We start from the raw sequence: 24256 nt of genomic DNA, 5'->3' as shown, positions 1-24256 counted from the left end.
GAACGTGGGGCTTTGCTTTTTTTCTCTTGAGTTTGCAGAAGCTGAAAATTTTGCGTTTCTTCATTATAACTTATCATATAAGTCAATGAATCAGTATTGCTTTGAGTCTTCTTAGATTTCTCTAGAACCCAAACTGGCCCCCCCACACCAACAGGTCACCCCTTTATGTCTTTCCTATTTTGTGTAAATGATTTGTCACCGTTTTGCAGTTATGATTTATTAAAGCTCCAGGACCCAATGAAATCTCTCTCAAATTCTATGTTGAAATTGCAGCTGAGTTAGCACATTCTAATCATAATCTATTGTAGATCCCTTTAAACAAAAAGCCATGCCTAGTTCTCAGATAAAAGTACAGATCACACGCGTCTACAAGAAGGGCAGTAGAAGTGATACGCAAACCTACCATCCAATATTTTTAATATCGATTTGTTGTAAAATCTTAGACCATTTTCTGAGCTAACATACAAAGCGATATCTCAAACAGAATGACCCGCTCTGTGCAAATTGGGACGGATTTTGAAAGCACCTTCACGTGAAACACAACTCTCACATTTCTCTAGTGACATATTGAAAGCTTCGGATCGAGGCAACCAGGTAGATGCAGCATTTCTCGATTTACGAAAAGTGTTTGACTCGGTATCGTACCTACGCTTATTGTCGAAAGTACGATCGTAAGGGGTGTGAAGTGAAACTTGTGACCAGATTGAGGCTGTTTGGTAGGAAGGATGCAGCACGTTATCTTTGAAGTGTCATCGTCAAATGTAGAAGAAACTTGGGGTGTACCCCAGCAAAGTGTGTTGGGAACCTTGTTGTTCGTGTCGTGTATTAATGATCTCGCAGATAATATTAATAGTGGCCTCGGGCTTTTTGCGGATGATGCATTTACCTACAATAAGTAGTGTCTGAAGGAAGCTGCATCAATATTCAGTCAGATCTGGATAAGTGGTGCAAAGATTGGCAAGTTGCTCTAAATGTTCCAAAATGTACACTTCGCAGAGCGAAAAAAAACATATCCTAAAACTATAATATCGGGGAGTCACTGTCGAAATCGGCTGACTCTTGTAAATACCTGGGTGTGAAACTGGTAGGAATATGAAGGCACAGATGTGGGTAAAGTAGGTGGTAGGCATTGGTCTATTGGTAGAATGCTGGGAAAGTGCAGTCAGCCTACTAAGGAAGTTGCCGAAAAACCACTCGTGTGACTGGTTCTAGAATATTGCTAAAGTGTGTGGGACCAATATTGTACTGGACTAACAGGGCAAATCGAACGCATACAGAGAAGGGCAGCACAAACGATCACAGGTTTGTGTGATCTTCGACTAAAGTGTCGGAGAGATACGGAAGAAACTGAACTGTTAGACTGTCGAAGATACACGTAAACTATCCCCAGAAAGTCTGCTCACAAATTTTCGAGAACTGGCCTTAAATGGTGTCTCTAGAAATATACGACAACCCCATACGTATCACTCACTTAGACATTGTGAGGATAAGTTTAGAATAATTACTGTACGCACAGAGGTATTAGATCGATAGTTCTTCCCGGGCTCCATACGTGACGTGACGAGAAGAAACTCTAATAACTGGTGTGGCGAGGTGTACCGTCTGCTGTGCACTTCGTGGTGGTCTATAGGGTACAGATGTAGATTGTACTGTAACGTCAACTCGTTTATTTTTAGTGTGAAGTATTGGAAGTACGTTTTTGTCACTGTGCAGGGCCGAGCGATGAAGCTGGGAGGAGACCTGCGCGGCGACGGGCTGCAGAACGGCGGCGCGCTGGTGGTGGGGGCGGGCGGCTCGGGCGTGCTGTCCTACTTCAAGCAGGAGCGGCCGGCCGAGGTGCTGGACAACGCCGCCCTCCTGGCCGCACTGGGGCTGCAGCCGGAGCCGGCGGGTGAGCGCTCCGCCGCCCACCCTCACATTATGAAGAGTCGTTAATATTTGTTTTGACTTTGCAAATACGGCAGACTATTTCGTTCGTGCATATCGCCGACGTATCTGAGTGCAAAAAGTGTACACTGGTAACATATGAGTGAGTTTAGCTTTACAGAGCTGTACCTTGGCTCTAGCTGGGTGTTCCTTTTGTAATCGGGCTTAGTAACCGGTCAATTTCGTTTTATTTAGTTATCTGTTCCTTCTTTCTAGTTCCACCACACGGCGAGTATACGCCTAGGAAATTTTTACTTTCGAGGAAAAATCCGGGAATTTTTTAGATTTCGGCAAATTTTTCGTCTGTTTAGTTTCCCGATAAATTTTTCCAACTTTGACTGATAAGAATTGATACTCTTATAGAATTTTACTTTGGCCCACAACTGCAGGAAAATACTGCCACGACAAAACATAAACGAGAGAATAACACCAAAATAAAACTTTAGCTGCAGAGAAAATGCACCATTTACAGCAAACCAAACTGCGTACACTGGTACCTGCCAACAGCAAAATATGTCAAACGCTTCGTGACAGTGACTTAGTAACAACAAATCGCTTTTGAAGAGTCGATGTCACTGCTGTTTAAATTTCTAACAGGTCACAGGAAAATATTGAGGTTGTTGGTTTGACAAGCATTACTTTCGAAGTAAATTTCCTTGTACGCAAGATGCATTATGTTGTGTGTGAGAATGTGCGATTAATTTCTTAAATTACAGATCAGTTTACTCTCGTACAAAACTTTACCCTTTAAGGACCAGATAATTAGAAAAATTTCCGGTCTGAAGACCAACTGTTTATGCCCTTACTTAAAACTAACTAGCATCTTTGTGTTTGATACACATTCAAGGATAACACACTAAAAGAGACCGAGCTTTAAGGTTAGTTTTTCATATTTCTTTCAAAGATTACGATTATGCAATAATGATGGAAAAGAGTATAATTATCCTTTTAAAAAATTCTTGGTGATTTCTTGAGCAAATTTCCCTCGTAACTGACTTCTCTATGGAAAAATCGAAGTCCTCGTCAAAACATTCATTCGGCCAGATAATAAACAAAATGTTCGATGCACAGCAGTGCAATTTGTAATTGCACTCATGAGAAATATTCAACTGCTGCAGTTTAAGCTATGTTCTTAGGATACTGCCTAACCACAGCCTTAGGGGGTGGGGGGAAGAACAGAAAAAAGGTTTTGACGGCCTGTACTATAGGAGAAAGATTAGCTCTTCATTTAGCTATACTGAATATATATATAAATTCAAACAACTAAGTTTCCCTATTTGTGCCTTTGCACTACTTAAGATGGCTATCGACTGACTACATCACAAAGCCTATGTTCTGAATGCGTGCTGTCATTGGCTGGCGAATAACATGACACGAGCAATGATTGTCTGACAGAATTGCATCACAACTTCAAAAGCTACCGTGCTGTAATAGGTGGGAATTTGTATTCATGCTTTTTGTAATAGGACAATCCCCCCCCCCCCCCCCCTTCGCCTCCCCCTCCCCACCACAAACCGTGGACCATGCCGTCTGTAGGGAGACTTGCGTGCCTCAGCGATACAGATAGCCATATTGTAGGTGCAACCACAACGGAGGGGTATCTGTTGAGAGGCCAGACAAACGTGTCGTTCATGAAGAGGGGCAACAGTCTGGATGACTGACTGATCTGGCCTTGTAACAATAACCAAAACGGCCTTGCGGTGCTGGTACTGCGAATGGCTGAAAGTGAGGGGAAACTACAGCCATTATTTTTTCCAGGGGCATGCAGCTTTACTGTATGCTAAATGAGGATGGTGTCATCTTGAGTAAAATATTCCGGAGGTAAGATAGTCCCCCCTTGAGATCTTGTAGAAAGTACTACTCAGGAGGATGTCCTATGGATCGTAGTGTGGTATGTCAGACATTTTAATTGGGATTGTAGGTTAGAAAATTTAAAAAGGGAAATGGATAGGTTAAAGTTAGGTATAGTGGGAATTAGTGAAGTTTAGTGGCAGGAGGAACAAGACTTCTGGTCAGGTGAATACAAGCGGGTTGTTGTTGTTGTTGTTTTCAGTCCTGAGACTGGTTTGATGCAGCTCTCCATGCTACTCTATCCTGTACAAGCTTCTTCATCTCCCAGTATCTACTGCAACCGACATCCTTCTGAATCTGCTTAGTGTATTCATCTCTTGCTCTCCCTCTACGATTTTTAACCTCCACGCTGCCCTCCAATACTAAATTTGTGATCCCTTGATGCCTCAGAACATGTCCTACCAACCGATCCCTTCTTCTGGTCAAGTTGTGCCACAAACTTCTCTTCTCCCCAATCCTATTCAACTCCTCCTCATTAGTTATGTGATCTACCCATCTAATCTTTAGCATTCTTCTGTAGCACCACATTTCGAAAGCTTCTATTGTTGACCAAACTATTTGTCCACGTTTCACTTCCATACATGGCTACATTCCATGCAAATACTTTCAGAAACGACTTCCTGACATTTAAATCTATACTCGATGTTAACAACTTTCTCTTCTTCAGAGACGATTTCCTTGCCATTGCCAATCTACATTTTATATCCTCTCTACTTCGACCATTATCAGTTATTTTGCTCCCCAAATAGCAAAACTCCTTTACTACTTTGTGTCTCATTTCCTAATCTTATTTCCTCAGCATCACTCGACTTAATTCGACTACATTCCATTATCCTCTTTTTGATTTTGTTGATGTTCGCCTTATACCCTCGTTTAGACACTGTCCATTCTGTTCAACTGCTCTTCCAAGTCCTTTACTGTCTCTGACAGAATTACAATGTCATCGGCAAACCTCAAATTTTTTATTTCTTCTCCACGGATTTTAATACCTACTCTGAACTTTCTTTTGTTTCCTTTACTGCTTGCTCAATATACAGATTGAATGACATTGGGGAGAGGCTACAATCCTGTCTCACTCCCTTCCCAACCACTGCTTCCCTTTCATGTCCCTCGACTCTTATAACTGCCATCTGCTTTCTGTACAAATTGTAAATAGCTTTACACTCCCTGTATTTTACCCCTGCCACCTTCAGAATTTGAAAGAGAGTATTCCAGTCAACATTGTCAAAAACTTTCTCTAAGTTTACAAATGTTAGAAACGTAGGTATGCCTTTCCTTAATCTAGCTTCTAAGATAAGTCATAGGGACAGTATTGCCTCAAGTGTTCCAATATTTCTACGGAATCCAAACTGATCTTCCCCGAGGTCAGCTTCTACCAGTTTTTCCATACCTCTGCAAAGTATTCGCGTTAGTACTTTGCATCCGTGACTTATTGAACTGATAGTTCAGTAATTTTTGCATCTGTCAACACATGCTTTCTTTGGGATTGGAATTATTATATTCTTCCTGAAGTCTGAGGGTATTTCGCCTGTCTCATACATCTTGCTCACCAGATGGTAGAGTTTTGTCATGACTGGCTCTCCCAAGGCCGTCAGTAGTTCTAATGGAATGTTGTCTACTCCGGGGGCCTTGTTTCGACTCGGGTCTTTCAGTGCCCGGTCAAACTCTTCACACAGTATCTTATCTCCTATTTCGTCTTCATCTACATCCTCTTCCATTTCCATAATATTGTCCTCAAGTACATCGCCCATGTATAAAGTCTCTATATACTCCTTCCACCTTTCCGCCTTCCCTTCTTTGCTTAGCACTGGGTTTCCATCTGAGCACTTTATGTTCATACAAGTGGTTCTCTTCTCTCCAAAGGTCTCTCTACTTTTTCTGTAGGCAGTATCTATCTTACCCCTAGTGAGATAAGCCTCTACATCCTTACATTTGTCCTCTAGCCATCCCTGCTTAGCCATTTTGCACTTCCTGTCGATCTCATTTTTGAGACGTTTGTATTCCTTTTTGCCTGCTTCATTTACTGCATTTCTATATTTTCTCCTTTCATCAATTAAATTCAATTTTTCTTCTGTTACCCAAGGATTTCTTCTAGCCCTTGTCTTTTTACCTACTTGATCCTCTGCTGTCTTCACTATTTCATTCCTCAAAGCTACCCATTCTCCTTCTACTGTATTTCTTTCCCCCATTCCTGTCAATTTTTCCCTAATGCTCTCCCTCAAACACAGTACAACCTCTGGTTTAGTCAGTTTGTCCAGATCCCTTCTCCTTAAATTCCCACCTTTTTACAGTTTTCGTCCCCCTTCACTACCTGAATAATTTCTTTTATCTTATCATACATTCCTTCAGTTTCTTCGTCATCTGCAGAGCTAGTTGGCATATAAACTTGTACTACTGTAGTAGGTGTGGGCTTCGTGTCTATCTTGGCCACAATAATGTGTTCACTAACCTGTTGGTAGTAGCTTACCCGCACTCCTATTTTTTTATTCATTATTAGACCTACTCCTGCATTACCCCTATTTTATTTTGTATTTATCACCCTGTATTCACTTGACCAAAAGTTTTGTTCCTGCTGCCAGTGAACTTCACTAATTCCTAATATATGTAACTTCAATGTATCCATTTCCCTTTTTAAATTTTGTAAACTACATGCTCGATTAAGGGATCTGACATTCCACATTCCGCTTTCCTCCTGATAACGACGTCCTCTTGAGGATTCCCTGCCCAGAGATCCGAATGGGGGACTATTTTACCCGAGAAGACGCCATCATCATTTAATCATACAGTAAAGCTGCATGCCCTCGGGAAAAATTAAGGCCGTAGTTTCCCCTTGCTTTCAGCCGTTCGCAGTACCAACACAGCATGGCTTGTTTTGGTTAGTTTTAAAAGGCCAGATCAGTCAATCATCCAGACTGTTGACCCTGCAACTACTGAAAAGGCTGCTGCCCCTCTTCAGGAACCACACGTCTGTCTGGCCCACAACAGATACCCCTCCGTTGTGGTTGTACCTATGGTACGGCTATCTGTATCGCTGAGGCACGCAAGCCTCTGCAACGGCAAGGTCCATGGTTCTTTGGGGGGAATACAGGGTTATAAATATTAAATCAAATAGGGGTAATGCAGGAGTAGGTTTAATAATGAATAAAAAATAGGAATGCGAGTAAGCTACTAAAAACAGCATAGTGAACGCATTATTGTGGCCAAGATAGACGCGAAGCCCACGCCTACCACAGTAGTACAAGTTTATATACCAACTAGTGCTGCAGATGACAAAGATATTGATGAAATGTATGATGAAATAGAAGAAATCATTCAGATAGTTAAGGGAGATGAAAATTTAATAGTCATGGGAGACTGTAATTCGACAGTAGGAAAAGGAAGAAAAGAAAAAGTAGTAGGTAATTAAGGAGTGGAGGTAAGGAATGAAAGAGGAAGCCTCCTGGTAGAATTTTGCATGGAGCGTAACTTAATCATAGCTGACACTAGGTTCAAGAATCATGAGTACATTATATACATGGGAGAGGCCTAGAGGCACTGGAAGGTTTCAGATAGATTATAGGATGGTAAGACATATTTCAGGAACCAGGTTTTAAATTGTAATATATTTCCAGGACCAGATGTGGACTTCGACCACAATATATTGGTTTGCATTGTAGACAGAGGTTGTAGAGAGTTTCAGAGAGTGCACCAGGTTACGGCTGACAAGAACAGGGGGAAGACATGTTGTAGAAGAAGAATGGGTAGCTTTGAGAGATGAAATAGTGAAGGCAGCAGAGGATCAAATAGGTAAAAAGACGAGGGATAGTAGAACTCCTTGGGGAACAAAGGAGATATTGAATTTAATTGATGAAAGAAGAAAATATAAAAATGCAGTAAATTAAGCAGGCAAAAAGGAATTCAAACATGTCAAAAATGAGGTACACAGGAAGTGCAAAATAGCTAAGCAGCGACGGCTAGGGGACAAATGTAAGGATATAGAAGCATGTATCACTAGAGGTCAGATAAATATTGCCCACAGGAAAATTAGAGGCATTTGGAGAAAAGAGAACCATTCGTATGAATATCAAGAGCTCAGACGGAAAACCAGACATAAGCAAATAAGGGAAAGAAGAAAGATGGAAGGAGTATATAGAAGGTCTATGTACTTGAAGGGCGATGTATTATGGAAATGGAAGAGGACACAGATGAAGATGAAATGAGAGATATGATGCTGCGTGAAGAGTTTGACAGAGCACTGAAAGACCCGAGTCGAAACAAGGCCCTGGGAGTAGACAACATTCCATTAGAACTACTGACAGCCTTGGGAGAGCCAGTCTTGACAAAACTCTACCATCTGGTGGCAAGATGTATGAGACAGCTGAAATACCCTCAGACTTAAAGAAGAATATAGTAATTTCAATCCTAAAGAAAGCAGGTGCTGACAGGTGAGAATGTACGAACTATCAGTTTAATAAGTCACCATTGCAAAATACTAGCATGAATTCTTTACAAACAGATGGAAAAACTAGTGGAAGCCGACCTCGAGGAAGATCAGTTTGGATTCCGTAGAAAAGTTTGACCACGTGAGGCAATACTGACCCTGTGACTTATCTTAGAAATTAGATTAAGAAAAGCCAAAAGCGTGTTTCTAGCATTTGTAGATTTAGATAAGCCTTTTGACTATGTTGATAGTATTCCTATTTCAAATTCTTAAGGGAAGCAGCGGTTGGGAAGGGAGTGAGACAGGGTTGTAGCCTCTCACCTATGTTATTCAATCTGTATATTGAACAAGCAATAAAGGAAACAAAAGAAAAATTCGGAGTAGGTATTAAAATCCATGGAGAAGAAATAAAAACTTTGAGGTTTGCCGATGACATTGTAATTCTGTCAGAGAGCAAAGGACCTGGAAGAGCAGTTGAGCAGAATGAACAGTGTCTTGAAAGAAGATGAACATCAACAAAAGCAAAACTAGGAAAATGGAGTGTAGTAGAATTAAATCAGGGGATGCTGAAGGTATTAGATCAGGAAATGACACTTACTGTAGTAGGTGAGTTTTGCTATTTGGGCAGAAAAGTAACTGAGAATGTCAAAGTAGAGGATGTAAAATATAGACTGGCTATAGCAAAGAAAGCGTTTCTGTAGAAGGAAAATTTGTTAACATTGAGTATTGATTTAAGTGTCACTAAGTCGTTTCTGAAAGTATTTATATGGAGTGTAGCCATGTATGGAAGTGAAACATGGACGATAAACAGTGTAGGCAATAAGAAAATATAAGCTTTCGAAATATGGTGCCACAGAAGGATGCTGAACATTAGATGGGTAGATCACATTATTAATGAGGAGGTATTGAATAGAATTGGGGTGAAGAGGAATTTGTGGTACAACTTGAGGAGTAGAAAAAGGGATTAGTTGCTAGGACATATTGTGAAGCATTAAGGGATCACCAATTTAGTATTGGAGGGCAGCATGCAGGTTAAAAATCGTAGAGGGAGACCAAGAGTACGAATACACCTGTCAGATTGAAGATGTAGGTTGCAGTAGTTCTTTGTAGAAGAAGAGGCTTGTACAGGGTAGAATAGCATGGAGAGCTGCATCAAACCAGTCCCTGTGGACTGAAGATCACAACAACAGCAGTAGGAAAAAATGCAGTGTACATGTTGCCAAGCATCAAACATGTTTCTAAAATGTGTTGTTTTTTGCCGAGTTTCTTTTCCAAAAGTGGCAGGTACTTCACTGGTGTAAAATGCATTTATCATTCAAACGATTTGTAAGCTTTACAACTCGAATGGAAAGTGTATTGTCACTTAACACAGAAAAAGTGTATTTTCACCTGGGAAAAAGTGTGCATTCACCTGAGGGAAAGTGCATTTTTAACTGGTAAATCCAAGAATTTGCTTGTCTCGTTCACATATACATCCTGACCGTAGTACAATAATGGGAGTCACGAACAGCAGTGGTAGTTCAGGCTCGGTGTGCGCTCCTATGTCACACATTATCCGACTGCTGATGAGCAATTGGTAGTATTCAGGGAGGGGGACTGCCAGGTGCGTGCAGGACTGGTATTACTCCCAGCAAAACACCAATCCCAGGGATTCCAAGAATTTTGAGGATCTTTAAATTTCACATTTGAAGTAAGATAACTAGTGACAGAAGAAATATTTTTTCCTGTGATATAATTAAAAATTAACAATTTTCTTTTAGTTGCACTGTGACACCTTTCTTCATGGCAGATATCACGATTTTAAACCAATGGGAAGTATTGTAAAGGCTTTTGGTGAAACTTTTAATTGCGAACACTTATGATACTGCCAATAGACCGTAGACCTTACTATGTGACACAAGTGACTGACTGTATATTTATCTGGTAAAATCCCTTTTTCTCAGGAACAGGTAGATGTACAAAATTTACAGTCAGTCTGATAACAAATCACTTTTTCCATGTTATTATACAACAAATTCATAATTTTAGAGTTTTTGCTTTGATTGTAGTGTGAAACCTTGCTTCTTCCTAAATTTCATGATTTTGGGTCAACGGAGTTGGTTTTCACTCGTGGGTTTGCGAGCATTGTCTCTCATTGCATGGGCCTGTGTGTTATTGACATGCTCAATTTGTGACACTCTCTCTTGAATAAATCTTCCAATTTTTCTGATGAAACAATAATTCTTTGTTAGTACATGTACATTTCAGATTGCTAGATCAACATAGTCAGTACAAAGATCTGAGGCTCTCATTATGCAGAGTTTACGTGTGGTCTATTCTGAGAACATCCTCATAAGGCTTCTGAAATTACTTGAGATGCACTGTATGTTTTGTTTCTCAGTCAGTGTTGCTGTGGTCTTCAGTCCAAACAACACTTTGATGCATCTCCTCACAGAAGTTTATCCTTTTATTCTACGCTAATTTCAAAAGATTCTGTTCTTTTCTGTACTGCTAGAGTCCTTCACTTCTATTATCGAGACAAATACCTTTTAAAAAAAACCTTGTGTACATGTAAATTTGTATGGAACGTTAACAAACTCCTCTTTCAGAATAGGTTTTCTTCATAATACTAGTATGCATTTTATATGCTCTCTACCTCTCGTTGGTGCCCAAATAGCAATACTTGTGAATTACTTTGTGTCTCATTTTCTCAGCATTGCATAAATTGATTCAGTTGCATTTCATTACTCAACTTTTGCTATTGTCTGTGTTCAACTAACAACTGCTTTTCACGACAGTATGCATTGTGTTCACTTACTCTTCAAAGTCCTTTTTCCAGCTCTGGCAGGATGTCAGAACCGTTGGTAATTTTTCTTCTGTCTGCACTATAATTATCATCTCAAATTTCAACTCGGTTTCGTGTACTGCTCACTATGTGTGCAGATTGAGTCACGTTGGAGACAACTTACAACTCTTGTCTCGCTTTCTTCTCAGTGTGGAGGCAGCGTGTAGAGATTCACTCAGTTCAGTGTGCCATCCCCACGCGTGCTACTGCCTCGCAGTCGAAGCACGGAGTTTTGCGTCGACCGAAGAGTGGCTCGAAGTGATAGACAGTATCTGCATCTAAAAAACACCACAATGCGGCCGTGGCCTACATCGTTCCGGCCATACAGGTGGGGCGAGTTGCTCTTCACTCATCTTTGAATATGCCACAGTCCTAAGAGGCACTGTTTCTCTCTCTGGTGAGAGGGCCGTCCAGTATGTGGTGTTTGTTATGTACTGAGAACTGTGTGACACATTTTACTAAAGTGCATTTTATCTTCATATTGGAGGGAATTGGTAAATTTACCTATTGGTCTGCTCCCTATTTTTGAGTGACGATTACATGAATGCTGTGGGAGTTTTAAATCTTTTTGTGTGTCCAAATTGTTTATTAAATCTCTAGGGAGATGGTCTTTACGTGTTAACTGGATGACTGGCTGATCCATTTTTTTTTTGTAAGTGATCAGCCAGTTACTTATCCGTGTGCTGATATTTTAGCTCATTTTGTTTTACTTAAAATTTCATCCCAGGTATAACTCCTTTCACCCTTGCTTTACAGTCTTAAGACCAGTGAGAGAGTGTCAGCAAGAATGAGGTGGGAGAGAGCGATTGAGCGTGTCATTTTGTAGGTTTATTCTCCTCTGTGCGATAACATTTTTAGCCATTTTATCCACATTCCCCGACAAACCACTGACCTTGCTGTCGGTGAGGAGACTTGCGTGCCTCAGTGATACAGATAGCCGTACTGTAGGTGCGACCACAACGGAGGGGTATCTGTCGAGAGGCCAGACAGCTGTGTGGTTCCTGAAGAGGGCAGCAGCCTTTTCAGTAGTTGCAGGGGCAACAGTCTGGATGATTGACTGATCTGGCCTTGTAACGCTAACCAAAACGGCCTTGCTGTGCTGGTACTGCGAACGCTGAAAGCAAGGGGAAACTACGGCCGTAATTTTTCCCGGTGGCATGCAGCTTTACTGTACGGTTAAATGACATAAGAGTATAGATTTGAGTGTCAGCAAGTCGTTTCTGAAAGTATTTGCATGGAGTGTAGCCATGTGTGGAAGTGAAATGTGGTCAATAAATAGTTTGGACGAGAAGAGAATAGAAGCTTTTGAAATGTGGTGCCACAGAAGAATGCTGAAGATAAGACGGGTAGATCATATAACTAATGAGTAAGTATTGAATAGAATTGGAGAGAAGAGAAGTTTGTGGCACAACTTGACTAGAAGAAGGGATGGGTTGGTAGGAGATGTTGTGAGGCATGAACAGATCACTAATTTAGTATTGGAGGGCAGTGTGGAGGGTAAAAATCGCAGAGGGAGACCAAGAGATGAATACACTAAGCAGATTCAGAAGGATCTAGGCTGCAGTATGTACTGGGAGATGAAGATGCTTGCACAGGATACAGTAGCATGGAGAGCTGCATCAAACCAGTCTCTGGACTGAAGACCACAACAACATCCATATTCATTTCTCTTAACATTTATAAGGGCGTTAATTACCTCACTATTGAGAGCCTGTAAATTGTGACACACACACACACACACACACACACACACACACACACACACACACACAGGAATTTCATGGAGTGTATCCAGTCAACATATCCAAAAGATTTTCCAAAATCTACAAATGCTATCAGTTGATGTTGGAATCTAACAAGTGACTGTTACGGAGTGCCACCAAAGTTGAGAAGTCCCTTGGGCTGTTGCAGGTGACACAGAAGAGAAGACAAAGGCAGAGTCTCCGAGTGACGGAACGAAGGTGCTGGAGGGCAAGTGCGAGATGAATGGCGCAGCCGGCACTCCCGAGAAGCAGCAGGCTGCCAGTGCTGCCGAGTAGCTCTCCCTCGGGGAGGGTTTGTGACAAAACCACCTTTTACTCCTGTCTAAATGTGTGTGTATATATACATATATCTTTCCAATGTGTCCCCTGTACCTGTCTGTGTGACACAATTTCTCTGTGTATTACTCGATTCCAGATTTTTATCATTTTCCTGTGTGTAAACGTGCAAAAATTCTGCAGTTTGACCTCTGAAGTGCGTTCCGGAAGGTTGACAGTTCTCGGCGAGCTTCGTGTGCGACTCGTTACGTTAAATGGTTGCGTCTGTGTTTTTCTCACCCACTTTATGTGAAAGACTAGAATTATTGGTTGCCATGAGAAACGGGCATTTCTGTCTGGGAAAGGAGTGTTGCGTCGTGGCTTGTGGCTATGGTCGGATATTAGCCGCAACTGTCTTGAGAGCGAGGGTGAGGTGTCAACCATTAAAGCTAACATCCTGCCATCTGGTGGCTCTGCCAGCCTCATTACACGCACATACTGAGAGTTGGCTTATTACTTCTAAAGTTATCACTGATGGCAATTACTTATTAAATTGTAATCTCTAAACCAAATCTTAATTATTCTCTTCCATAACGTAATTAACTATTATTTATATACACACTGCTGTGAATAAATTTAATGTTACACTATCTACAACGAACTGCAGCTTCACTTTCATAAAATATATTGCAAGTGGAAAATATTTTAATTACTTGCTCAGCATGGTAATAAATTTAATTGGACATGAAAATAACACTTTTTCAGGAACAAGCAATTTCATATTTTTGTAGCGTAGTACTTGCACGTGGTAGTGTAAGGTCCTCAGTGGGATATAAATGAAATAAGGAAATGTCCACTGTATAATTGCAGTTTGAGTCAAAAAAATATTGAGAATGCTAGCTTTTAGATAAATTCTTCTTCGGGCATGGGGTGTGTGTACGTGCGTGCGTGCCCTGTTTCTCTGAAGAAGAATTTGTCTAAAACCTATCGGTATTGTGAAGCTTGTTTGTGTGTATTGGTGACTCGGCAGCTCTACTATTGAGCAAGTTGGTATCTTTATTCCTTAAATTATTCACCATGCACTTTACTTTTACCTCTGTTGTTTGGTCAGAGTGATATCTTGGTAACATAATAATTAATTTTTGGAACTATAATATAATTGGCTAGATAAAGTCTACTCACAAGTTGGCAGCGGGAGAAAACGCACACAAAATTCGAGGAAATGTGGAAGTTTTTGAGGCCAGTAGCACCTTCTGCAGGTTGAAGGTGCAGGAAGAGGGATGAAGAAAAAGGACTGACAAGGTTTACGGAATGTGGAGAGCTACTGAAAAGTAGTCTGGAACCGTGATCGGAACAGACGTACCGCAGGGAATGAGAAGGAAAGACTGATCGCTGGGGACTGCACCAAACGAGATTCGAAAACCTGAGTGTGATACGTCGACCGGCTTATTTCCTCAACCTTGTCAGTCCATTTCCTGCATCCCTCGTCCTTCACCTTCTGCCAAAGGGAGCCACTAGCACTGAAAGCGTGCACATTTCCTTAACTTCTACACGTTTCATCCTGCTGTCACCTAGTGAGTAGATTTTTTAATCTATCCCATTATACTTTAATAAAAAAATAATTATATGAGCTGAATGACCAGGCAAGTCTTTCCATTAGGTACCTCTGTGGGGACTTCTGTGGCCCTAATATACCTTCAGTTATCAAACGGGGCAAAGGGTACCTACAGTTTAACGTGGAATCTGAACTCTGTTGTTCCAGGTGAACTCTCACAGTGTTTGAGACATGAAGGCTAGATCAAAAGCAGACTGAATTTCTGTGGTCTGACTGGGATTCGATGCGGCAACCTCCCGGTTTCTAGATGTGCACTTTTCTACTAGACCACACGGCCTGTCACTAGTAATATTACCGAGCGAGGTGGCGCAGTGGTTAGCACACTGGACTCGCATTCGGGGGATGACGGTTCAATCCCGCATCCAACCATGCTGATTTAGGTTTTCCATGATTTCCCTAAATCGCTCCAGGCAAATGCCGGGATGATTCCTTTGAAAGGGCACGTCCGACTTCCTTCCCTAATCCGATGAGACTGATGACCTCGCTGTTTGGTCTCTTCCCACATACAACCCCTCCCCCCCCCCCCCTCCCCTCCCCAACTAGTAATATTCTCTTCTCTTCTCGTTTCGTCCTATTCTTAGACCCGAATTCTACCTTTAGAATATGCACTTAGCTCCCACAGGAGAGTCGGAAGTGCCGCTTGCTGCCTTTTAAGATTTATTGTTATGCGTCACATCCAAGTCTGCTACAGCCACAAATTTATGGGGAGCTACTATGTGCACAATATAACTTTCCCTTATACCAAAATACTCAGAAAAAAATCCGTGAACAACCTCTAAAATTCTGTTGAAGTTCAGGTTCACACTAAGTTAATTTTCAGTTTTTCTACAGTGACATTTAGGAGAACTTTGATGGTCTATCAGTAAAATGGCTATTGGAACCAGATGTTTAGATAACTGTAGCCCAAACTACAGATTCCAAATTTTGTAGTTCACCTGTAACTTAGTAATAAAGAACATGAAAGTGGAAGGATTTTCAGCAGAGGACTGAAACATAAACAGAAGATGTTGTGGGAGAAGTTGTCATCTTACATAGGATGTAAAATTTGTACTGTTTTGTTTACTTACGGATACTTCTGAGTTGTCAGAGGCATGTCTTAAGGTGTATGTGACAGTTTCTAGAAGTAACATGCAGGACACTCACCATGTTTACACATAGTGAAAATGAGCCTAGTGATTATTACAATCATATTCTTCAAGCTATGTTATCAGTGTTTAGATTTTAGATGTGAATTTGTATTTTATTTTCTATACTGTCAGCAACTCTCTCGAAATAGCAGAATGTGATATACATTTTCTTGTTTTACCCTACTTCAATTTTATGTTGACCTTACTAATGTTCTATTAATTTTGTCCAACATTTTTGCTAAGTCACAACAGTGTCAAGGATTTGATTTGAGGTTAAGAGTATCTGTTGTGGTAATGTCTTCCACTAAGTGTTTTAGTTTGTTCATCGGTCACAGTTTTAAGTATACTGCAGTTAAGACTGTCTAAGCTCTGCTAGGTACTTACATCACAAAATGTGTGGGCACAATTTGTAAAGCTCTTTTCGAAGCATTTGTATTCTTATATTGGGTCGTCTTTTTAAAACACTGTTCGGAGGCAGTAAAAGATAAAAGTGGGTCCCGTGTCAGGGAGCAGTAGTCTTGACCATTTGTAGCAAATGTAATGCAAAGTCTGAAAGTGATATTTAGAATTTTGACAGACGCACACTAGTCTGCTCCTCGGACCCACGCTTTTTGATGTAAATACCTCCGTTTGCTCTTGATAAATGAAGACTGATGAGTTTTTTATGGATATGTTTTATATTGCGGTGTTTCTGAAGCTTTGTTGTTATATACTTTTTATACTGATGTAGCTCTTTAGTTGCAGTTTCGCACTGTATTATGTCATATATTCTTCCAATAAATGTCTTTCACATGGACTAGACAATTGTTAATTACCCTCAGCACAGACTATTAAAAAAATTACAAATGTTATCCACAATCTGCACTGTTACACATCGATTTTGTAGAAGAGTAATAAAAAAGCATCGATTTAGGGCGAGTAATAGACACTTAAATTTCTCGCCAAACTGAAGAATACCACACAGTCACTCCACTGTGGTGATACAGCAGTCACTTTCAGCCACTTGCAACTTGCAGCACAATCAGGTGAGTTGAGGGTGAGGGAAGTCACTGACCTAATTTTTATTTAAAAATTAGGTGAAGAGAGTTTCAGGCAACCTTAATGTCGAGGAGCTACTGTATCCTGCAGGTCCAACTTAGAGGACATAGTGCTATTCACTGTTAGGTCTATCAAATACACACTGATCACATTAAAAATTTGTTGCATATACAAAATGTAAAACACTCGGGAGGAGGGAGGAAAAAATGAAACTTTGCAGTTTGAGAGTGTACACGATGTTATTTCTGCGATCACAAAACAGTGGAATAATTCGCAGAGAACTCGGCAGTAAGAGTGCACTCGTCAGTGCGACGTTGCACATTGCACTGACGCGCCGATTCGATCGAAAGTGTGTCGTAAAGCTGTCGTACCGTGTCCCGAGACGAGTTGGCCCGTAACTGTCCCGACCGATGCTCAATATCCCGTACACTGACACTAGGGCAGGATTTGATGTCTTTCTATCAGGGACAGATGGGGAATCTCGCTGGCAGCTGGCTGTACTTAAACATTAAGTTGGACAGTTTGTAGAAACAGTTGTCGTGTGCAGACGAGTGTCGTCCTGTCAGAAAAGTGGCACCGCAATACTGTCACATGAGAGCTGACACTAGATGGTGTGGGACGCGCACAACATTCCCTCATGCCGTGAGAGTTCCCTCGATTGCTACCAGCGCCCACCTGAGCTCGTACCCAGTGGCTCCCCGAACTGTGACGTCCGGAGTAATGTCGCCACGTCTTTCCGGAGCGTCGGGAGACCAGGACCCGTCCCCGGGTCGCTGCCGTGTTCACGGGCTGTGGTTGTCTGGCGTAGTACAGAACTGTGTTTTTTTTATAGTACTGCATTTTTCTTTATTTAAAAAATCATAAAAATATGTAGAGAACTTACCGTATACTACACGATTACGTAATGTCGAGGAATTGTAATGCGGAGATTAATTTATGCATTCTGAGATGCTGTTGACATAGCTTTGTCAATCTATATTTAGAACAAAAAAAAAAGTACTACTGTAATATTTCTGTCACGACAATATCGGTATCACTCGATCCTCCACCTCGGTCGGTACTATATTGTAAGTGCCGCTTGTGCAAAAATATTTTTTGAATAATTACTTAGTCAATCATTCAGAGGTGTTTTATTTAGTAGACACATTTGACGCACACATTTTCTTGTATCCGTCACTAGTCAAAACTGTAAGTTCTTATTTCACAGGACAACAATTTCGATAGGACTGCAGTCGTCACTGTTAAATGACTAAAAGATTTCAGCTCCGTGCCGGCTCTTTTGTTAAACATTTTGCATCAGAGAATCAGAGAAAGAACCTATCTTTGTAGAGATGAAGCCTCATAATTTAATTTTATTTGTTTTCTTATATTTTTGTGATGTAAGAACTGTATCGAAATTTCACAGCCAAACAGACGACTAACAGTGACCGAAGCTGTCCACAGTGCACTGGCCTGAACATCTGGCAGTTGGAGAGAACAACGTAGTTTTTAATATCCTGTTAATTACGAGACCCGACCCCTCGCCATTGGAATTTTGTTTCATGAAGCAAATTACTTGCACCTTTAAATGTTGCACAAGTGGAAGATTTTCGATAGATATAATTTGTGCTAACTCTAAAACACGTGTAAATTGCCGAACACAGTGCAGTACCGTTCACCAGCACTCCTAACACTGCAATTCGTGATGCGGTGTTAACGGCAGCCTACACACAAGACGGTAATTCCCCAGTCTGGCTGCTGCTACTCTGACCGGTGCTGTCAGGTGACACAGAAGTTGCACGGAGTCAGTTAAGTGTTCCCAAGTGGCAGGTGCAGATGGCAAAGGGTTACAGTGTGCTCGGCAGTCAGAGGTGGTCGGCCGGAGCCTCGACTGCGAGTATACCTGCCCTCACTTTCCCGTGCAGTCTATGTGATGTTGAGATTAAAATTTGCTTGTGTCATCCGACGACTTAAAACAGCGAGGCATGACAGTTTAGTTGTTAACTATAAATAAGGTAAATTTTAGCCATTGTTGTCAGTGTTCTTCCATGATTGTAGTACTTTTCTAAACAAGCAACCACCTTAAGTTGTTTTTTTTTTTGTGTGTGCCGCCCCCTCCCAGTATGTGCGATCATTTTGATCCTCAGATTAATTCTGGTCCTGTTAAGGTTACAGTGGTACATGACAGAGTGGCACATTGTAATTATAAATTTACAAAACTAAGACAAATTAAAAAATTATGTAACATCTGTATTAATGGATGTGGGGTTTTGGAGCACAGTGAAAGTAAACGTGTTTATGGACAAATACACACTTCCCCTTCTGTAGAACATGTGTAAACACAAGTTAAGTAACAGTGTTTCAAACGTAATTATGCTGCATTTCTACAGGTACAGAGGTATTATTATTTCAAAGAAGATGTAAAGCTATTATGTATTAATTATACAAGAGATATTTATAAAACAAATATATGTGTCTAATGTGGCTGTATGCTATCAAATAGTTGCACTATTAAATATTTGTTTTCTTAGGAAAAATAAACTTTTTAAATTTACTGAAGAACTGGGGCTTCTAAACTCAGTTCATTTGGTGTGTTTTCAGAAGATTTTTCTTTGTATAACATTGCTTCTAATTTGTCTAGTAGACCATGGTTTTTTACTGTCGGTTTTCTGTGTGTAGTAGAGTTAATCTGTTGTGGATATCACTTAGTCTGTGTCTGTTAAGGTACATGTGGTTAGCGGTTGCGGTGTTCTCAAAGTGGCAATGTAAAAGAATCGGTGTGCTCTTGGTAGCATATATGGAAAATTCTTCATGTTTTGCATACGTAAAATGCGGGGCAGCTGTTACATTGTAATTTATATAGTCCACTGTGTTCTCTTATTGGGTGTTTGTGTTTACTGTGCCAGGAAAGTGTTCTGGAGAAGGATATTTCGGTATTGATGTTTCTAAATAAGTTAGTGAGCTTTTGCGTGACTTATTCACAAATATCTGTTTTATAAATGATATCGCTGTATAACAGTGTAATAACTTCGTACCACCTTGGAAATAATAATATGCGTGCTCACTGCAGGAAATCCTGCAACCAGCAACAAATAGTGTCTATTTATATACCGTTCCTAGTTTCGGGCCTGAGCTCGCCATCAGCTGGTAGCATTCACTTCTTTGCAAAGAAGTCAGCACTACTGTGTGATGGTGGGCTTGGGTCAGAAACAAGTAAGAGTACAATAAAATAATTTTAAAAAAACTTGTGCTTACTTGCAATATTTCCTGCAGTGTGATATACATAAACTGCTTCAGTGTTTTCTAACCAAAATGAATAAAGTAATACCTGTGATTTTGTAGAAATGTGGCATCTTTACATCTGAAATTCTTTGCCTTGTTTTAACTTGCAAACGTGCTGCAGGGATGGATAGTGTGTGTATCTGCTTAAACATATTCACTCATACTGTGCTTCAAAACCCTGTATCCATTACTGGAAACAGTAATTTATTTTTCAATTTGTCTGTTTAGTAAATTTATGATCTCAAATGTCCCTCTGTAATACACCATTGTAATCTTATCAGGACCAGGATTAACCCAAATTTGAAGAAAACCGTCTAAGCATCTGAAGATGAACCCTCAGGGCACATAATTCATCATGTATTTAAATAAAATCATTATTGCTACTTAAGATAGTTGTCCTTTATTTAAATAAATTAAATCATTTAAAGAAATCACTGAGATGCAGGTTCAAGAATGTGCCAAAACAAAATTAGTAAGTAGCGTCATGTGCCCAACAATCACAATATCAGTATTCTAAACAAAAAATGACAACCTCGGTCGTAAGAGGTTTGAAATCAGTTATTACAGCAAATAGATTTTATCACTGTGACCATCTTCAGTTCTTCTTTCCCTTTCACCTACGTTCCGCAATTTCGGCAGGGTCGGCACTGTTACAATCGCATTTGGCATCGTTAGTTTGAAGGGGTGGCCAGATGCCTTTTGTGCCACCACCCTGTAACCTCCCGTGATGGACTCGGTGTACCCAAACTGTCTGTGCTTAGTGCAAAGCATGAAATAGTGTGAACTTGTTTCAAATGTCTGTGAGTCGTGTAACTGAGGTGGGGCATGGGTAACAGCCCAGTATTCACCTAGAGGGATGTGGAAAACTGCCTAAAAGCCACAGCCAGGCTGGTCGGCACACCGGCCCTCGTCAATCCATCGGGCAGGTTCGATCTGGGTCCGGCGCGCCCACCCGAGTCCACGCAGCAGTGCATTAGCGCTACTGGCAGATCGTGTGACCATCTACAGTGCAAATATTAATGTCTTGGAGACTGTTCTAATAAAAGCACATATAACTTCGACAGCCTTCAATACAGACTGCTGTAATAAACAGTTCAAACTTCTTATGACAGAGGCTGCCAGTTTTCTTGTTTACAGGATGTTTATTAGATATTAAAATTACATATCAATCACCATTGGTGGAAAGGTCCTAAAGTATGAACAGAGCCAGAAATAAAAATGTATCAAAGCAAAGAGAAAATTAGTCACAAAATGTGTTTTAAATCTCCCCTTTTCACTCCTCAATAATCTCATTAGTGGCTTAAAAAAATGGCACATACTTAGTGATGGATTACTATCACAAACATTAAAGCACAAAGGATCTTCCAGTGTCGTCATGCCCATGCTGGGATACAGTCTATTGAACTGTACACACAGAATTCCTTCATTAAGATATCTACCACTTCTCCCTTGGTCATGATAAATTTCATATCTAGATGCCCTTCATTGTACAACTGTTGTATCAGATTGTATTTAATATCCACATGATTATCAACTATAATTGTATGCATTACTGACTGTCCTTATAAACTGCTGAAGTCCTTACAAATATTGTAAATCCTTGGAAGGTTCTTAAGCCACAGTTTTCATTTTAGATGTTGCAGAGTTATAGTCTGCTTCTGTTGAAGACAGTGAAACAAGTTTCTCTCCTTACAGCCCAACAAACTGTATTTCCTAAGACCTGGAGTATGTATCCTGTTGTAGATATGAGGTCCTCTTCGCGTCCCCAACCAGAATTAAGATAGCAAAAAGAGCTTTTGCCTTTCTCTTCTTTTTATACAGGCCAACAAGAAGTATTCCTTAAACATCTCTTAAGAGAACCCTTCCAGTAAAGTTCTGTCGGTTTATTTTGATGTCTCCCAAAATAGTTTATCGATGCACTGATGACTGTTCATCTGTCAAATCTGTCAATCAACTATGTAAACCTCTGTACAATGTATTTTCAACCATATATCAACAAGTATCTTGCCTAGGTTTGACTTGCATCAACATTTAATAAGGCTTACAGTCTTCTGTATTGAATCTCTTCAATAAGTTTTGAAGATCCACATCGACTGTAGTTTGATTAAAATTGCTTGATAGTTGACACTTCTTATGTCTGAGCTGGCACGCACGCACGCGCACACACACACACACACACACACACACAATGCTAATGAAATACACACATTTCATACACAGCACTAACAAAACATTACTGGATACTTCCACGCAAGACGGGATTCAGCATCATATGTGTGGTTATCATAATCGGACAGATCGGCTTACATTAGATAAGCTTTGTACATCATCACACGAAATCAAGTCTTTGAAGGCTGCAATTCATCACTGTGACTAGGTGATTACAGTAAAAGGTATGACATGACTCGGTGCTGTACTTCATGTTGAAGTTTGTAGGTTTGAATCTTGGCAAATGATGTGCGAATTTTTTTTTAATTTCTAACTCTAATAAAGAGTTTATCATTTTTATTCATTTAATTGTTTTTTTATATATATATATTAATTTCTAGTTCTCTGCCACTTCATTTTTATCATTGTATTGACTTCTTTTTGCTCTTATTTTTCTGCCAATCATTCTTTTTGTCGTCTGGAATCTGGCAGTGTTATCTGAAACGGGCAACACAGTGCCCGCAAGGAGTGTTCCTCGGTTGGTAACGCAGCGGCTCGTGTAGCCAGTGAGAGGATGGCTTCAGGTAACCAGTGATAGCATGAAATTACAGTTTGCTTTTAGTGCTGAACTGAACATTTCCTGTCACTCGCAGAGGTTAGCTTTAATAGCTGTGAACAAAGCAATTTTGATGTTTAGTAGTACTGCAGATTGTCAACTGTTACGCATCAGGAGGTCGTGATTACGTTAGGAACCGAGTTTAAATTCGGGGCTACAAAACACGTCATCTGCTGCAGTTTAGTCATCGGCCCCTCAAAATCGACTGTCGACAGTGTGTCGCATTACCAATATACCTCGCGGTGGTCACTGCCGGCATTGCTCGGCTGTTACCCATTAACGGCATTTCTGAGTAACTTGCCATGTTTGCGTGTAACTCAGAAATAGCCAGCAGCTAATGTAGCAACACCGTAGCGGCATCTGACAGACGTCAACTATTAAATAATTTTATATTAAAAACAAAGATTCCAAGACTTACCAAGCGGGAAAGCGCTGGTAGACAGGCACAATAAAATAACACACACACACAAAATTTCGAGCTTTCACAACCGGCGGCTGCTTCGTCAGGAAAGAGGTAAGGAAAAGGAAAGATGAAAGGATGTGAGTTTTAAGGGAGAGGGTAAGGAGTCATTCCAATCCTGGGAGTGGAAAGACTTACCTTAGGGGGGGAAAAGGATAGGTATATACCCCCCCCCCCCCCCACACACACACTCTCTCTCTCTCTCTCTCTCTCTCTCTCTCTCTCTCTCTCTCTCTCTCTCTCTCTCTTTTTCCTCTCTTTTTCAATATATGACTCCTTACCCTCTCCCTTAAAACCCACATCCTTTCATCTTTCCTTTTCCTTCCCTCTTTCCTGACGAAGCAGCCGCCGGTTGCGAAAGCTCGAAATTTTGTGTGTTTGTATGTTATTTTATTGTGCCTGTCTACCGGCGCTTTCCCGCTTGGTAAGTCTTGGAATCTTTGTTTTTAATATATTTTTCCCATGTGGAAGTTTCTTTCTATTTTATTTACATCATTAAATAATTTTAAATAGACTATAAGAAATATTTTGCCGTTGATTGTCTATTAATGCCCAGAAGGCTTTTTAAATCAAAAAGTTCTCACATTCAGAATTTTGTTTTTATCTTTTCCTTAAAATCAGTTAGTTTGCTGTTACAGTAAAAACTCGATTAACCGTCACTCTTTAAACCGTGAGTTTCTGTTAACTGTCACTGCTGTAACAGCATAATAATACTGTTATAACAGAACGCTCTAAGGTGCAGTGACGCGTTCACTTTGTTTATTTACTCTATTTTAGTGGGAAGTGAATGTACCTGCCCGCCGTAGGATGGTACATAAAATATGACCTTCAGTTGACGTGCTAACACATCTCCCCCTTTTCTTTTCTTTGTCTCACTTGTGGGTCAACAATCAACACTGGATCGGTTTCCAGTTGTGGTGAGAAGACTGTAATTGTCGCAGTGTACCTAGCG

At 40.5% G+C, this 24256-nt stretch overlaps 1 protein-coding gene across 1 annotated transcript in view; it reads left to right on the top strand.

Moving 5' to 3' along the window:
• The window catches only part of LOC126295125 (prostamide/prostaglandin F synthase-like), a 39297-nt gene extending 22720 nt beyond the window's left edge, over positions 1-16577 (top strand). The window contains exons 4-5 of the mRNA XM_049987395.1: positions 1714-1891; positions 12933-16577. Of these exons, the coding sequence (XP_049843352.1) occupies positions 1714-1891; positions 12933-13060 (306 nt within the window). The 3' untranslated portion in view covers positions 13061-16577. The remainder of the gene's footprint in view (positions 1-1713; positions 1892-12932) is intronic.
• Positions 16578-24256: the final 7679 nt, after the last annotated feature.

Source organism: Schistocerca gregaria, chromosome 11, assembly GCF_023897955.1.
Source record: "Schistocerca gregaria isolate iqSchGreg1 chromosome 11, iqSchGreg1.2, whole genome shotgun sequence".
Taxonomy (NCBI): domain Eukaryota; kingdom Metazoa; phylum Arthropoda; class Insecta; order Orthoptera; family Acrididae; genus Schistocerca; species Schistocerca gregaria.
Note: the sequence above shows the minus strand (reverse complement) of the source record. Positions and strands in the feature narration are given on the sequence as shown.